This window comes from Panulirus ornatus, chromosome 9, assembly GCF_036320965.1.
Source record: "Panulirus ornatus isolate Po-2019 chromosome 9, ASM3632096v1, whole genome shotgun sequence".
Lineage (NCBI taxonomy): Eukaryota > Metazoa > Arthropoda > Malacostraca > Decapoda > Palinuridae > Panulirus > Panulirus ornatus.
Genome location: NC_092232.1, coordinates 28,221,528 through 28,239,027, shown reverse-complemented (window position 1 = coordinate 28,239,027; position 17,500 = coordinate 28,221,528). Strand labels below are relative to the sequence as shown.

At 48.1% G+C, this 17,500-nt stretch overlaps 1 protein-coding gene across 2 annotated transcripts in view; it reads right to left on the bottom strand.

The window, feature by feature from the left end:
• LOC139750302 (kielin/chordin-like protein) overlaps nucleotides 1-17,500 on the bottom strand; it is a 436,266-nt gene that overhangs the window by 290,585 nt on the left and 128,181 nt on the right. For both annotated transcript variants that reach the window (XM_071664925.1, XM_071664926.1), the window contains exon 2: nucleotides 4,104-4,576. In XM_071664925.1, the coding sequence (XP_071521026.1) occupies nucleotides 4,104-4,245 (142 nt within the window). In that variant the 5' untranslated portion in view covers nucleotides 4,246-4,576. The remainder of the gene's footprint in view (nucleotides 1-4,103; nucleotides 4,577-17,500) is intronic.

Here is a 17,500-nt window from a genome sequence, read left to right as displayed (position 1 = left end):
ACCAAGAGCCATTTACCACATGACTAACATCGACTCAATGTTCACGTGGAGCGTCGGCTGACGAAACGAACTGCCGATCTTCGTGGCTTTTTTTACAAAGTCCTGACAGCTGACACTGATCCAGCGAATGGGTCTGACGCACCAGTGCCTGCAGCAGCTGACACGGGCTGACAAACTGATCCACAAGAGCCATGAGTGGCTGACGGCATGACTGACAGGAGTGGCGGCCCTAGATTCCCCCCCAGGTTTAGATGCCGATCCTGACTGACGGCGGGTAAGCCGGCCAGCCACCTTCTGACGACGAGGTGGGGAGAGAGGAGAGAGAGAGAGAGAGAGAGAGAGAGAGAGAGAGAGAGAGAGAGAGAGAGAGAGAGAGAGTACCTTGGGGTGGGTGTGTGGGGGGGGGAGGAATCACTCGTGCAGGGTGAGAAGCGGGAGGGTTGTCCGAGACGGAGGGGAGCAAGGGGAACCGCCTGACGATGGGCACACAGACACACACGACCCACATCATACCTCTCATGATCACCGCAGCTGCCCACATGACCTCTGGAGTGCTGCACGGTAGGGGTGAGGCTGGAGGGCGGTCATCATCCCTGCTCAACCTGACGGGCAAAGACCCACTGGTTCCTGAGGCGCCCACACCCTCACCCGGGTAAACACGGGCGAGACAACCTGTCTAGCTCAGTGACGTAAACAATGCCATACCATACAGCAGACGTGTAAACAATCATTACTGTCTACACTATGAACAGATGCCAGGGTGACACCAGCAACACCAGTGTCTACATGTAAACAATCATTACTGTCTACACCATGAACAGATGCCAGGGTGACACCAGCAACACCAGTGTGTACAGCAACACAGATACGTGAAGGTAAACATATAGTGACAACCTTCCCTTGTCTCTTCTTTTTTCCTTTCATTAACCTTTCTGTATTTCAGTGAAGGCCCGGCCCTTGGCGTGGACTTCAGTTCGTGACTGGAACCTCCAACGTAAGGAAGAGGAAAGATTCGAACACGTGCGGGCCCCACGCCAGGTCTGACTCATGATCACTAACGCCCAGCCACTGCACCAAGGGAAGACCCTAATAATATTACATAATAGATGCATGATGTTTCACAACCCCAACAACCCTGGACACATTCAGGTGTTAACTATAACTTAACAACCACACACACACACACACACACACACTCCCACTACTTACATGGCCCAGGTGTGTGTGTGTGTGTGTGTGTGTGTGTGTGTATGTGTGTGTGTGTGTGTGTTCCTGGACACATGTATGTATGTAATTAGGTCAGTGGGTCTCTTTGTTTACATTTGCATATCTGGCGTCGGTAAGAAAGAGGAAAGACACTAGAGCCTGCAAGCCTGCCCTCTGTCTTGCTGCCTCCAGGATCTGCACGGGGGCCCCGGCCTGCCCACCAGAACCTGTACGGGGGGCCCCGGCCTACCCACACTGCCTGACCACCAGGTCCTGCACGAGGGCCCGGGACGACCCACACTGCCTGGCCACCAGGTCCTGCACGGGGGCCCCGACCTACCCACACTGCCTAGCCACCAGGACCTTCAGGGAGGGCCCCGGCCTACCCACACTGCCTGGCCACCAGGACCTGTACGGGGGCCCCGGCCTAGCCACACTGCCTAGCCACCAGGACCTTCAGGGAGGGCCCCGGCCTACCCACACTGCCTGGCCACCAAGACCTGCACGGGGGCCCCAGCCTACCCACACTGCCCGGCCACCAGGACCTGCACGGGGCCCCCGGCCTACCCACACTGCCCGGCCACCAGGACCTGCACGTGGGCCCCGGCCTACCCACACTGCCCGGCCACCAGGACCTGCACGGGGGCCCCGGACTACCCACACTGCCTTGCCACCAGGACCTGCACGGGGGGCCCCGGCCTACCCACACTGCCTAGCCACCAGGACCTTCAGGGAGGGCCCCGGCCTACCCACACTGCCTGGCCACCAGGAACTGCACGGGGGCCCCGGCCTACCCACACTGCCCGGCCACCAGGACCTGCACGGGGGCCCCGGCCTGCCCACACAGCCTGGCTACCAGGTCCTGCACGGGGGCCCCGGATTACCCACACTGCCCGGCCACCAGGTCCTGCACGGGGGCCCCGGCCTGCCCACACTGCCTGGCTACCAGGACCTGCACGGGGGCCCCGGCCTATCCACACTGCCCGGCCACCAGGACCTGCACGGGGGCCCCGGACTACCCACACTGCCTGGCCACCAGGTCCTGCACGGGGGCCCCGGCCTACCCACACTGCCCGGCCACCAGGACCTGAACGGGGGCCCCGGCCTACCCACACTGCCTAGCCACCAGGACCTTCAGGGAGGGCCCCAGCCTGCCCACACTGCCTGACCACCAGAACCTGCACGGGAGCCCGGACCTACCCACACTGCTTGGCCACCAGGACCTACACAGGGGCCCCGACCTACCCACAGAGCCTGGTCACCAGGACCTGCACGGGGGCTCTGACCTACTCACATTGCCTGGCCACCAGGATCTGCACGGGGGCCCGGCCTACCCACACTGCCTGGCCACCAGGTCCTGCACGGGGGCCCCGACCTACCCACACTGCCTGGCCACCAGGGTCTGCACGGAGGTCCGGCCTACCCACAGAGCCTGGCCACCAGGATCTGCACGGGGGCCCGGCCTACCCACACTGCCTGGCAACCAGGAACTGCACGGGGCCCCGGCCTACCCACACACCGTCACGAACTTCAACTTTAACAACACGGAAGGTACTGTATCGCATCTCCCAGTTTAATACAGGTAACAGAAGCGGATTAACGCTGGCTTCTGTAGCGTTGTCAGGCGGGACGACCCTATATGGTTACGTGACACACACACACACACACACACACACACATTAGAAAACAAATTGAGAGGAAAACTACCAAAATGAGGGACAGTGCGGATTTAGGGACTTGCACGGGAGTTGAGCGAGCTCTGTCGTAAACAAGAGGGAACGCTGAGTGGAGTGTTTGTAGCTGGACTGCCAGAAACATTAACTGTACCACATGGGAGGCTGAGTGAGAAGATGGATCAACATGCAAGACTAAGGTGGAAACTCCTCTGATGGACAGAAGAAGAAAGGACACATTTCAGCGGAGTCTCCTCCACGTCGGTCGAGGTGACCAGCGGAGTACCACAGGGTTGTATTCTGGCACCACTGCTCTTCTTGATGGCAGTAAATGACTTCTCTGAGGATATGAGGGTGTGGACCCCTTCCTGAGTATGCCTGACGATGATGCAAAGGTCATGAGGCAAGTGAGAAGCGAGGAGAACTGCAACATATTACAACTGGGACCTAAACAGACCCCAGGGTGGGTCTGATACAAGGTTGATGAAACTTAACCCGAGCAAATGTAATGATGTTATGAGGATGGGACACAGTGAAAGAAGATCTCAATATCATTATTAGCTTGAAGGAAATAAACTTCAGGAGTGTGTGTGTGTGTGTGTGTGTGTGGTGGGGAGGACTTGGGAGGCGACGTCGTCACTAAACTGTCGTCGGAGTTCCACATCAGGAAAACAAGTAAGGAGACAAACTGTCATTTTGGCAAATATCAAAATAGTTTTTAAAAGTATGAAAAGGAAATACTACAATTTCTTTTGTACCTACAGAAGCAAAAAGAGCTGACAGAGAAGGTACAGAGGGGAGCTAAGTTACAGAGAAAGGCAAGAAGGTTTATATTTACTCACCATGGTAGAGAGAAGATGGAGGAACTGAGGGGTGACTTAATCACAAACTGTTTTTCAAACATCGATGGCGTAGGCAGTAGACAGTTCTTTGAAAGATGTAGCAACAGAGCAACCAGATGACATAACATGAAATGAAGCAGGAAACTTGTTATAAAAGATGCGAAGAAGCACTTACAGAGAATCGGAGTGGGGGATGAAGGGAACAGAATGACTGAGGACATGGTTAATGAAGGCAGCAATACATCAATTCATGAAGTTGTATGAAGGAAGAGAATGTTCAAGAGATGGAGCCCCGCTAGTGTATGACTCCCTCCCAGCACAGTGGAGATCGTTAATGATACGTCACACACCCTAACCTCCTGACCAAGTACACGCTACTCACCTCTGTGATGGCTCTCCAGGTTGAGGTGCTTGTGTGTCTCCTCGCCGAAGAATGGGATCCAGGCGGCCGTGGGCGTGAGGCTCAGGACCAGTAGCCACGCCCATCCCGCCCACAGGCTCACACGCCCGCTCTTCCCGTACATCCTGGCGGCACCACACCCCTGGCAGGGCAACAGCACTCCTGAATTCACTTCGTCAAACGAGTCAGATGTGTCGCACGTCTGGTAGCGGCGGAGTACGGGTGATGCGCGTGTTGTATACAGTCACTTGGGTCCTACGCTCGTACGACTCTCCTGACGCACAAATGTCACCACTCACTGACTGGCAGGCACGTCTGCCTGACACGCCACTCCCGCGGTGATGACTGCGGCAGGCAAGTGTAGCGGGGGAGAGAGAGAGGCAAGACGGGGGTGTTGCCGGGCGTGGGGCAGCTGCCGCGCCTACAGCCTCGCCTCCTTCATGACCAGCCAACACCTGCAGAAGGAGATAACCACATTAGGCTAAGTGACAACACACAACACTTCATGATGCACTACATCTCCCGTTTTCTACCACTACATCATCTAATTGCATGCATCATAAAACAAAACCAGCTGAAAATGATATATATATATATATATATATATATATATATATATATATATATATATATATATATATATATATATATATATATATAAGTTACAATAGGAAAAGAAATGAACTACAAGGTTATGGAAGCAGTGAGGTAATGCCTGACATGGAGGATTCTCACCCACACATCACACACACGCCCCAGCAGATCACAGCAGCTGTTGCCAACACACCTTCCTTCCCGAGCTGAACCTTCCACAGCTTACGAGGACCATGGCAGGTTCACAGTGATGTCCACCTGCTTACCATGGGATCGTCCCCTGTGACGCTGCCACCTGCGGACGTCACCTCTGACAACCTTAACTACATGGTGTCTGGCACATCACGAACCGATTCCGTAAATATATTTTTTTTTTCTATGTTAGCTGAGACGGCACAGCCAGCTGAGGCCATAATCAAGGACATCCCATTAACGCTACACACACACACACACATATATTGGAGGTGGAAAGATGGAGTGAAAAAGATTTTGTGTGATCGGGGCCTGAACATGCAGGAGGGTGAAAGGAGGGCAAGGAATAGAGTGAATTGGAGCGATGTGGTATACCGGGGTTGACGTGCTGTCAGTGGATTGAATCAAGGCATGTGAAGCGTCTGGGGTAAACCATGCAAAGCTGTGTAGGTATGTATATTTGCGTGTGTGGACGTATGTATATACATGTGTATGGGGGTGGGTTGGGCCATTTCTTTCGTCTGTTTCCTTGCGCTACCTCGCAAACGCGGGAGACAGCGACAAAGCAAAAAAAAAAAAAAAAAATATATATATATATATATATATATATATATATATATATATATATATATATATATATATATATATATATATATATATATGTATTTATAAAGATGGACCAAAAGGAGGGAAGAAGCAGGTAGGTAGAGAGGCGACAATCCTTTCTGGTACGTCTTGAGCAGAAGAGATTTCGATATGTGGATCTCAACGAGACGAACCTGAGACACTGCAAATGACAGAAGGGAAATGGATTTGGGACAGCCTGTTGGAGTATGACAGGCAGAACTCGGCGAGGCTGAGGGAGACAGTGAAGGGCTGGGAGAGACAGTGAGAGGTAGGGAGACAATGAGAGGAGGGGAAAAGGGAGAAAGTGAGAGGTGGGGAGATAGTGAGGGGTAGAATGATAGAGGTGTGGGGAGACAACGAGGAGTGGGAAGACAGTGAGGGGTGGGGGAACTAGTGAGGGGTGGGGGGAGACAGCGAATAGTGGGGGAGACATCAAGGGGTAGGATGATACAGTGAGGGGTTGTGGGAGACAGTTAAGGGTGGGTGAGACAGTGAGGGGTTGTAGGAGACAGTCAAGGGTGGGTGAGACAGTGAGGGGTTGTAGGAGACAGTCAAGGGTGGGTGAGACAGTGAGGGGTTGTGGGAGACAGTCAAGAGTGGGGGAAACAGTGAGGGGTTGTGGGAGACAGTCAAGAGTGGGGGAAACAGTGAGGGGTTGTGGGAGACAGTCAAGAGTGGGGGAAACAGTGAGGGGTTGTGGGAGACAGTCAAGAGTGGGGGAAACAGTGAGGGGTTGTGGGAGACAGTCAAGAGTGGGGGAAACAGTGAGGGGTTGTGGGAGACAGTCAAGAGTGGGGGAAACAGTGAGGGGTTGTGGGAGACAGTCAAGAGTGGGGGAAACAGTGAGGGGTGGGGGAGAGAGTGAATGGCAGAGGGTGGCAGTGAAGGTGAGGGGAGACAGTGAGGGGTGGGGGGAGATTATCAGGGGTGGGGGGAGATTATCAGGGGTGGGGGAGACAGCCAGGTGTGTGGGGGGGGGGGGGAGACAGTCAGGGGACCTGGAGGGGACAACGTCTATAAGAGAAGCAACCAACGAAGAAAACCCGAGGTAAACAATGACGTCAGCAGAGGTCGGGTGCAAAGCAAACCTATCAGGGCAGGTAATGACTTGGAAAGATATTTCTGGCGAGCAATCCTGCCAGGGAACGACTGGAAATACCGTCAGTCCTACATGCGAATCGGCGAGCAATCCAGCGGGAGAACGACTTAAAATACCTTCGCTCTGACACGCAGATCGTGCCAAGACGCCATTCGGACCTTGCGAAGTAAACTGATGTTAGAATAAACGGATGAAACTTGCTCTGGGCTTGTGGTACAAGACATTACGGGATCCCATCTACACTTGGTTAACATGCAAGTCAGATTTATGTTAGTGTGAGAAGGGAGAAAGCAGGTAAGCTACTGGGTTTATCAGACAAGTGTAAAGCACGGATATTGTGCTTCATACTGAAGCATTAAGCTGCAAGTATAATGTGATACCAACACAGTGTATAACACACACACACACACACACATACACACACACACACACACACACACACACTATAAATATATTCATGATTAATCGCAGTTTCCCGTGTTAACGAGCTAGCGCTAGCAACAGACGAAGAAAGGTCATATCCGCTCACATCCATTCCTCAGCCGTCATGTGTAATGCACCGAAACCACAGCTCCCTGTCCACATCCAGGCCCCACAGACTCTTTCCATGGTTTACCCCAGACGTTTCACATACCATGGTATCACATCCCCTGGTTCAGTCCATTGGCAGCGCGTCGACCCCCTTGTAACACATCGTTACAATGCATCCAATCTCGTGCACACCTTCCACTACATACAGCCACCGATAGGTCAAAATCTTATTCACTACATCCTTCTACCTCCAGGTTGGTTTCCCGCTTCTCCTTGTTCCCTCCACATCTGACACATATGTCCTCTTTGTCAACCTTTCCTCACTCATTCTCTCCATATGTCCAAACCATTTCACCACATCCTCTTCAGATCTCTCAACCACATTCTTTTTATTTGCACACATCTCTCTTACCCTTTCATCACTTAATCAAACCACCTCACACCACATATTGTTCTCACATCTTTCATTTTCAACACATCCACCATGCCCAGCACAGTCATATCTATAGCCCATGCCTAGCATTCACATAATAGTTTTGGGACTGCAATAACTTCAAACAACCATTTTCACCCTCCACTGTACCAATCTCTATTTCCACACATTCTTCATCGCTCACAGAATCTTCGCCCCCTCCCCCACCCTATGACTCACTTCAGCTTCCATGGTTCCATTCGCTGCTAAGTCCAATCCCAGATATCTAAAACAATTCACTTATTCTAATTTTCTCCATTCGAACTTGTATCCCAATTACCTTATCCCTCAAACCTGCTGAACCTCAAATAACCTTGCTTTCATTCACATTTACTCTCAACTTTCTCCTTTCACACACTCTTCTAACGTGTCACAAACTTCTGCAGTTTCTCACTCGAATCAGCTAATAGAGCTGTATCATTGGCGAACAACAACAGGCTCACTTCCCAGGCCATCTCATCCTCAACAGACTCCATACTCGCCCCTCTCTCTTAGACTCTCGCATTTACTTCCCTCATCAACCTATCCGCAAAGGAATTAAATAACTATGGTGACATCACACACCACTGCCGCAGACCAACCTTCATTTGGAACCAATCACTCTCCTCTCTTCCTATTCGCACACACCCCTTACACCCTTGATAAAAAAAAAAAAAAAAAATTCTACTGCTTCTAGCATGGACCATATGCATAGTGACAGGGAAAGTGGCTTTATTTTCAACACGTGAAGGTATTAACATAAAACATATCGCACAGGCAAAACACACACACACACACACACACACACACACACACACACACACGCACACAAAGTACCATCAGAACATTAACTGATACCAGATTCTGTCAAGATGAGGAATTCCATAGTATCCTCTAAACACAATTCATCCGTTGCACCCTAACCACACCTCACCGGATTGGCCATCACCCTATCAACAGTAAACATAACTAAGCTACAAACCACACAAAACAGAAAACTAAAAACAGTCCCTGGCAGCCTAGCGATCACCACAACACCAGTCATCATATACCCATCTGTAAACAAACTTCCCAGACATGTACGGGTTGCACTCACTTGTCTAAACGATCCCAGTAACACTAAAAAGGAATACAAAGGAATTCAAACAGCAATAGACCACTGGATCCTTTGGAGGCTTAATGTGATGGTAAAAGATATCAGAAACTCATAGATTAGTCTGGTAATAGAAGGCAAAAACATAGTTGAGAATAAATAACCTGCACATTGTCACCGTGACTATGGAGGCGCACATAACGTTAGTCGTGGACTGGAAGCGAAGTATTTAACAAGCCTATTCTTAAACGTATCCACAGCACTGCTTTCAACCACTCTAACTGGTGAATAATTCCATATGGTAGCTGTCCTGTTGAAGAAAAGTACTTCATCTCATTCGAGGTTTGCCCACGAGTTTGTGTTCTTTACTACGAGTAAAATCAGACGAATCAAGTCTTAACTTGATCCATCTAGATTATCAAAGCTGTACATCATTATGAATACTTGCATTAGATCACCTCTTGCCCTGCTTTGTTTCTCAGTCCGGGAATCACCTTGGTAGCTCGACGCTGTATTCTGTTCATTCTGTCTATTTCCTTCTGTAAGCAGTGTGACCAAAACTGAACTCAGTGTTCGCTTTTTTCACTGCTTCTGTGCACTGCTTACTTGGGTTGACATCACCTGAGATTATTACGACCAAGTCTTCTCCTCGAGTACCTTCTGCAGTTCAAAAGAATTCATACCCTCGCTTGCCGATATGTAAAACTTCATTTGTAGATTTATTTCCCAGCTTTGTATCACGAGCGAATGTTTTTTCCAGCAATGCACCTCATTATCAATATCATTAATATATATGAGAAAGAGAACCGGTCCCACGACTGAACCTTGTAGCACTCCCCTTGATACGTCTAAGCATTCTCAGGCTTGACCAGTAATCACAACCCTATGTTCACGGCCAATCAACCCATTTCCTATCCAATGAAGCACAACCTAATCACTCCTGTATGACTTACAAGCACCAACAATGAACACTTACAGCTCAATTGCCTAGCACTCCCCCCGACGTAAACACAGAGCATCATTACACTTCGCTACACTAGACGTTGCCGGCCTCCTTAGCGCTGCGGTGCCCCCTAGGAGTTTTCCGCCTGTCTTTGCAACTAAAGAGAGACGCGGTGGTAACTAAGGAGGTACAAGTATCGGCCCCGCCTTTATAATCTGCCCCACCGAAAGACCTGACACATTATTCCATCTTTAAGGAAGGGTCTCTGTTTACTCCAATATCAGCACGTCTGCTGCACGCCTCGAGGACCTTAAATCTTCAAACTCCGACATCATTTGGCTTACGACTTGTCTCCCAGATACCACATATGTCCTCTGTTTCCCCAGTTCCTTCCACGACGCTGTAATAACCACTTATACTTAAGCTGAGGTTCCCTACTTAGGAGACCTCAATGTACACCATAAGGTATGGCTGAAGACCTCCCCCCCCCTTACACATGGTGGGGGGCACTGAAACCCCCGTCTTAATGACCTGAATATAATCATCCCCCAACCCACCATATCCATAACCCAGACCGTCACAACCACCACCCTCCTAACAACCTGGATCTGTCCTTCAACTCCTAATTCTTCGTGCCGTAGCTACACAACCTCACACCCTACTGGTTTATCTGAACACACTCTCGTGAGCAAACCTCTTTCAATCACACCTCATCCTCCTGCTGCCTCTTCTACAGACAAATATTGGCGTTCTAATAGCGCACATCGGACTAAATAGCGACAAAAAAATATCCGACTTTCCCTGGGTGAGTAACCTGATGAGTGCCTCTCCTCGGGCGATGCTTCTGTCTCTGCTGAACGTGTAGCAACGGGCCTCAATGACCATCTCTTCTTTACATCTGTGTTCCATCCGTTTTCTTCTATAAGGCCATTTGGGTAAGAGACCTGGCATATCGGAGAATCTCTCCTTCCTCAGACGCGCAGTCAGCCTCCGCCTCCGCCCGAACTCACGGTCAGTGCGTCATCTGTGAGGCGAAGTGTTCCACTACCCCAGGAAGGGCGACAGCCTCTCCTTTTCATCCACGGTCTCGGGTCTTTCCGGTATTTAGCCAGTAGTGTCGCTAACAACTTCCGCCGTACCATCTTTCCTTCGCTTTTCCGTTCAGACGAACCTGCAGCTGCCTCTCCCAGTGAGGAGGCAACTCTCTTTTGCTTCTATTTTCTTTCCTAGATGGTTAACTCTCCCTTATCCCCTGATGCCCCTCCGTATAATCTCTTTTCGTGCGTTCTAAAATGCATTTCTCTCTCCGGACAAGACAGAGGTGTACCGACCAGATGCCATCCAGCTTCCGATTCTCAGGGAGCCTGCTTCAAGACCCGCGCCAGTCCTTGTTCATCTGTTCCGATACTTTAACAACAAAAAAGCAAAATTTCTGCTTCCTGGATACAAGCACTGGTTCAGTCTGTTCTCAATAAGGTCGGCCGTTCTAACCCTTCCAAGTATCGTCCTGCAACTTTGTCTTCCACCATTTCCAAGTGTTTGAATCCCTCCTCGACATTCATTGCCTTAAACATCTCGAATCTCCCAGTTTCCCCTCGAGTCAGCGATACGACTCCGACGAGACAAGATCCACGGGTGATATCCTCGGACCAGCGTCTGGCCTTCATGGCCGAGAGTCTCTGGAAAACGTCACGTTGTGGTCGTCTACGTTATCGTACACTTCCGTCAGGGTCTGGCACCGGGGTACTCACCTCAGATCTACCTTCATCTGGTCATCTTCCTTTTGCTTCGTTCCCTCATATCTTAGCTCCCACCCTGGCCGATTTATCTCCGTGCCAACTGATGGATCAACCAATCTCTCTCTCTCTTTCCCTATCTAGTTCAGAGTTCCTCAGGGTTCTGTCCTGGTTCCTCCACTCCTTCTCCGTACCATCAACGATTCCCAGTCTTCAGAAGAGTAACCAGATAGCACTCACGCCCTCAGGACTCAACACCTTCATTCCTCCACTTCCTCAAAACCCACTCCATCCATCCTCTCTCGTGTAATCTGCTTCTCGTCTCATCACAACTTCCTCTTTAAACTCGACCGGGTTATCCCGTTGGCTAGACACAACTTGGATAAGCTTAATGCCTCAATGTGTGCCCATCTCTCTGTCTAAAACCCCCCTCAACACAACTTGCCCCATCTTTTTCAATGGCTCTGCATCTCCACCATGCAACAGAGCAAACTTATTAAGTCATCACTGGAGCATCTAACCCATCTTGGCAACCCCACATCACACACACACAGCTAAGTTTGCTTCTCAGAAACCTGGGAGAGCTGTATACATGCCATAAAGTCTTCTCAGAATAGATGCTCCGACCACATAAAGGCCTAACCCGCCCCTGTACGTGGAGTTCCGCTCTCACGTGCACCTGCAGTAGCCCTTGTAGTGAGCTGCTGGGTAACACCAGGAGCCTACTTTATACAGGGGTCCCGGAGCAATCATAGATAAAATAAAAATAAATAGAATAAAAGATAGGAAAGAACGCGGAAGAGGCCACACAATGAAGTGAAGGTACAGCGCGGAGGAAACCCGGGAAACAAAGTAGTGGTAGTAGTGTTACTGGTAGTGGTAGTGGTGGTGGTAGTGGTAGTAAAAGTAGTAGTGGTAGTGGTGGTGGTGGTAGCAGTAGTGGTATAGGGCGTGGAGGAAACCCATGGTTGTTGGGGAGGATGACGTGTAACGGGACGCACGCTGTAACTTCTGACCAGGATAAATATGGATGACGTCACGTGTGAGAGGCAATGACTGATAATGGGAATGGGCACGGCAGGAATGGGCACGGCAGGAATGGGCATGCAACCACGTGACTGTCCAGTAAGTTAACATGGGAGAAAGAGACAGAATAATACCATGGCAGAAAACACCATAGTGATAATTGATCTTTCGTGTCTGTCTCGTCCACAAGAGGAAGCACGGCTGACACACACATATCATTATTATTATTATTATTATTATTATTATCATTATTATTATTATTATTATTATTATTATTATTATTATTATTACAATTATTATTATTATCATTAATATTATTATTATTATTATCATTATTATTATGAACGACTTAGAATTGAATTACTCTCAGCCAAAGGCTATACAAATCTATGGAGGATTTACGCACAACATAGACACTAGGGTTATAACAAGTTGTGTGTGTGTGTGTGTGTGTGTGTGTGTGTCTGTGTGTGTGTGTGTGTGTGTGTGTAGGAAACAATAATAGGAAACAATAATACTTCCCACGTATTCCCTGCGTGTCGTAGAAGGCGACTAAAAGGGGAGGGAGCGGGTGGCTGGAAATCCTCCCCTCTCGTTTTTTTTTTAATTTTCCAAAAGAAGGAACAGAGAAGGGGGCCAGGTGAGGATATTCCCTCAAAGGCCCAGTCCTCTGTTCTTAACGCTACCTCGCTAATGCGGGAAATGGCGAACAGTATGAAAGAAAAAAGATATATATATATATATATATATATATATATATATATATATATATATATATATATATATATATATATACACACACACAATATGGCAAGGCAACTTGTGAATGACATCAGGAAGCAGTACGTGTTTTTATGATTTTCTCAAAAGCATAAAAACACGACGCAGGCTGCTGGAACACAGGAATATACGAGAATACATACACCAAGGATGTGCGAGATGCTGGCGAGAACCACGGATCTTCCACGGGAGGCAGTTGATGACTGGTGTGTGTGTGTGTGAGAGAGAGAGAGAGAGAGAGAGAGAGAGAGAGAGAGAGAGAGAGAGAGAGAGAGAGAGAGAGAGAGAGAGAGAGAGAGACGACACCAAGAGTTACTGTCGACTGACGAACATAAAGAGTGGCAGGAGGATTTACATAGGTCGAACACCAGGGGGGGGTCATGGTGTGTGTGTGTGTGTGTGTGTGTGTGTGTGTGTGTGTGTGTGTGTGTGTGTGTGTGTCTGTGTGTGTCGGGGGTGGGGGGGGGGGGAAAGGCTCTGTTGATATAATGAACGAAGTCAGTTCTACAGAACAGCCATTAAGCGGGTGTTTGTGTGGATAGAGACGTTAGGGGGTCGCAAATTATCCCCCTTACTTAACCCCCTTTAACGCCCTCTTGAGCATCCGACGGTACGACCTCTAAACGTGGCGGTATGACTCTTGAGCACGACCGAACGACCCTTTGAGCACGGCGGTACGACAACTCCTGAAGACGACGGTTAAAGTAATGGTCCAGTCTTTGACCTGACCCTTTGAGAGTCAGGGCAAAGGCCAGGCCTTCATCCTTAAAGGTCGCCTCCTCCTCCTCACGGGTCGTACCGACGCATTCGAGATATTAACGATAAGTAAAGGTGTGAGGCGGGTGGAGGTGCGGAGGAAGGAACAGCCTGAGGCTAACCTGGGATTAAAAAAACGCGTTCTATTTTTATGTTAGGTGAGACGGCTCGGGCTGCTGAGGCCCTAATCAAGGCCATTCCATTAACACTATATATATATATATATATATATATATATATATATATATATATATATATATATATATATATACATATATATATTATTATCATTATCATGTTATTATACTTAATCGCTGTCTCCCGCGTTAACGAAGTAGCGCAAGGAAACAAACGAAAGAATGGCCAAACCCACCCACATACACATGTATATACATACACGTCCACACACGCACATATCCATACCCCTACATTTCAACATATACACCTATATACACACACAGACATACACATATATACACAAGTACATATTCATACTTGCTGCCTTCATCCATTCCCGTCACCACCCTGCCATACATGAAATGGCACCCTCCTCCCCCCGCGCGCGAACGAGGTAGCTCTAGGAAAAGACAACAAAGGCCACATTCGTTCACACTCAGTCTCTAGCTGTCATGTATAATGCACCGAGACCACAGCTCCCTTTCCACATCCAGGCCCCACACAACTTTCCATGGTTTACACCAGACGCCTCACATGCCCTGCTTCAATCCATTGACAGCACGTCGACATCGGAAAACCACATCGTTCCAATTCACTCTCTTCCTTGCACAATCTTTCACCCTCCTGTATGTTCAGGCCCCGATCGCTCAATATCTTTTTCACTCTATCCTTCCATCTCCAATTTGGTCTCCTACATCTCCTCGTTCCCTCCACCTCTAATACATACATCCTCTTTGTCAATCTTTCCTCACCCATTGTCTCCACGTGACCAAACCATCTCAATACACCCTCTTCTGCTCTCTAAACCACACTCTTTATATTACCACACATCTCTCTTACTCTTCCATTACTTACTCCATCAAACCATCTCACATCACGTATCGTCCTCAAACATCTCATTTCCAACACATCCACCCTCCTCCGCATAACCCTATCCAGAGCCCATGCCTCGCAACCATATAACATTGTTGGAACCACTATTCCTTCAAACATACCCATTTTTTGCTCTCCGAGATAACGTTCTCGCCTTCCACACATTCTTCAACGCTCCCAGAACCTTCGCCCCCTACCCTACCCTGTGACTCGCATCCGCTTCCATGGTTCTATCCGCTGCTAAATCCACTCCCAGATATCTAAAACACTTCACTTCCTCCAGTTTTTCTCCATTCAAACTTACCTCCCAATTGACTTGTCCCTCAACCCTACTGTACCTAATAACCTTGCTATTTTTCACATTTACTCTCAGCTTTCTTCTTTCACACACTTTACCATACTCAGTCACCAACTTCTGCAGTTTCTCACCCGAATCAGCCACCAGCGCTGTATCATCAGCGACCAACAACTGACTCACTGGAGAGAGAAAATATAACAGTCAGTACTCACCGTCATATTTACGAACCTATGTGCTCGAGCCTTGGCGGCCCGTGAATGCGTCACGTTTAGGAACGCTAACCGCTACACCACGTAAGTTAATAACATCCGACATAAGAGCTGTTTGAGCGGCAAGACTTTAGTCCAAAGTACAACATAAATGTAAATTATCAAATAAATAACATCTGCAATAAATCACAATATCAATTATCATCTACAGTACTACTGTATGATACGTTCTGAGGAATTAACACCAGGGTAGTGAGACAATGCGCATGCGTACTCTGACACAATGTTGTGAAGTTCACGATGCATCTATAATGTCCAAGTTGATTATCGTGATCAATGCTATGTAGATATACTACCGATGATTGTAATACTCATGATAATCATCGTACTCATGACAGTGTTATCATACTCGTAATACAATCATAATATTGATCATGATTATCGTACTCGATAGTCAACAAACTCAAGATAAACTTATGATATGTATGGTTATCGCACTAGTGAGTTATCACATAAAAGATGTGGTAATCATACTTCATAAACTGGTAGTATACAAAATATAGTTTCTAAAATTTGACGGCTATCGTACTCAAGAGAACAATTTACGTACTCAAAATTGATGCTTATCGTACTCAAGAGAATAATTAACGTACTCAAGATGAAGTTAATATACTAAAGCTAAAGTCAATCATATAAAACATCTCTTATCACAATCAAACTTCCGTTAATATACTCATGTCACTGCAATCTATTTCCTTCATAAAATCACATTACTTAGGACCTGGTTATCGTATGCAATGGAGTCATCGTACGCTAAACACAATCATCGCACTCATGACACTTTCATCCTCCCAAGGAGTAGCTATCGTACTCGAGGGAGTTATCGTTCGTAAGACATTATCTTTCTCCTACAGACAAAGGTTACCACGCGCCAGTCGGCTCAGTGCTCGTTGTGTGTGGCTTATATCACGATCATTCAGGGTATGAAGGACACAGGGCGGGTGGGGTGTGAATAATGTGCTAAATATGACCAGTTTGCGCTGCCGCCACCCCCCTCACTCCACCCCGAGCGGAAGCAACCATCTAGAACGCTCCAAGATGATCCTTCTAGATTGCTCGAATGTGAGAAATCTTCTAGAACGCCTCGACAAGATGAACCTTCTGGAACGCTACAAAACGAACCTTCCAAAGCACTCGAACATAAGGAATCATTGTGGAGCGCCCCGACATGATGACCTTTCTAGAACACTACAAAATGAACATCCATGAACGCTCGAACATATGGATGAACTTCGAGAGCTCTCAAATAACATGAAGCTTCAAGAACGCCAACCCTCTCAAACATTCCCACTAGGATAAGCTAGACCGTTCCCGCATGAAGAACCTTCCAGAAGGTTGTAACATGAAGAACCTTCCAGAAGGTTGTAACATGAAGAACCTTCCAGAGGGTTGTAACATGAAGAACCTTCCAGAGGGTTGTAACATGAAGAACCTTTCAGAAGGTTGTAACATGAAGAACCTTCCAGAGGGTTGTAACATGAAGAACCTTTCAGAAGGTTGTAACATGAAGAACCTTCCAGAGGGTTGTAACATGAAGAACCTTCCAGAGGGTTGTAACGTGAAGACCTTCCAGAGGGTTGTAACATGAAGAACCTTACAGGTTGTAACATGAAGAACCTTCCAGAGGGTTGTAACATGAAGAACCTTCCAGAAGGTTGTAACATGAAGAACCTTCCAGAAGGTTATAACATGAAGAACCTTCCAAAGGGTTGTAACATGAAGAACCTTCCAGAGGGTTGTAACGTGAAGAACCTTCCAGAAGGTTGTAACATGAAGAACCTTCCAGAAGGTTGTAACATGAAGAACCTTCCAGAAGGTTGTAACATGAAGAACCTTCCAGAAGGTTGTAACATGAAGAATCTTCCAGAAGGTTGTAACATGAAGAACCTTCCAGGTTGTAACATGAAGAACCTTCCAGAGGGTTGTAACATGAA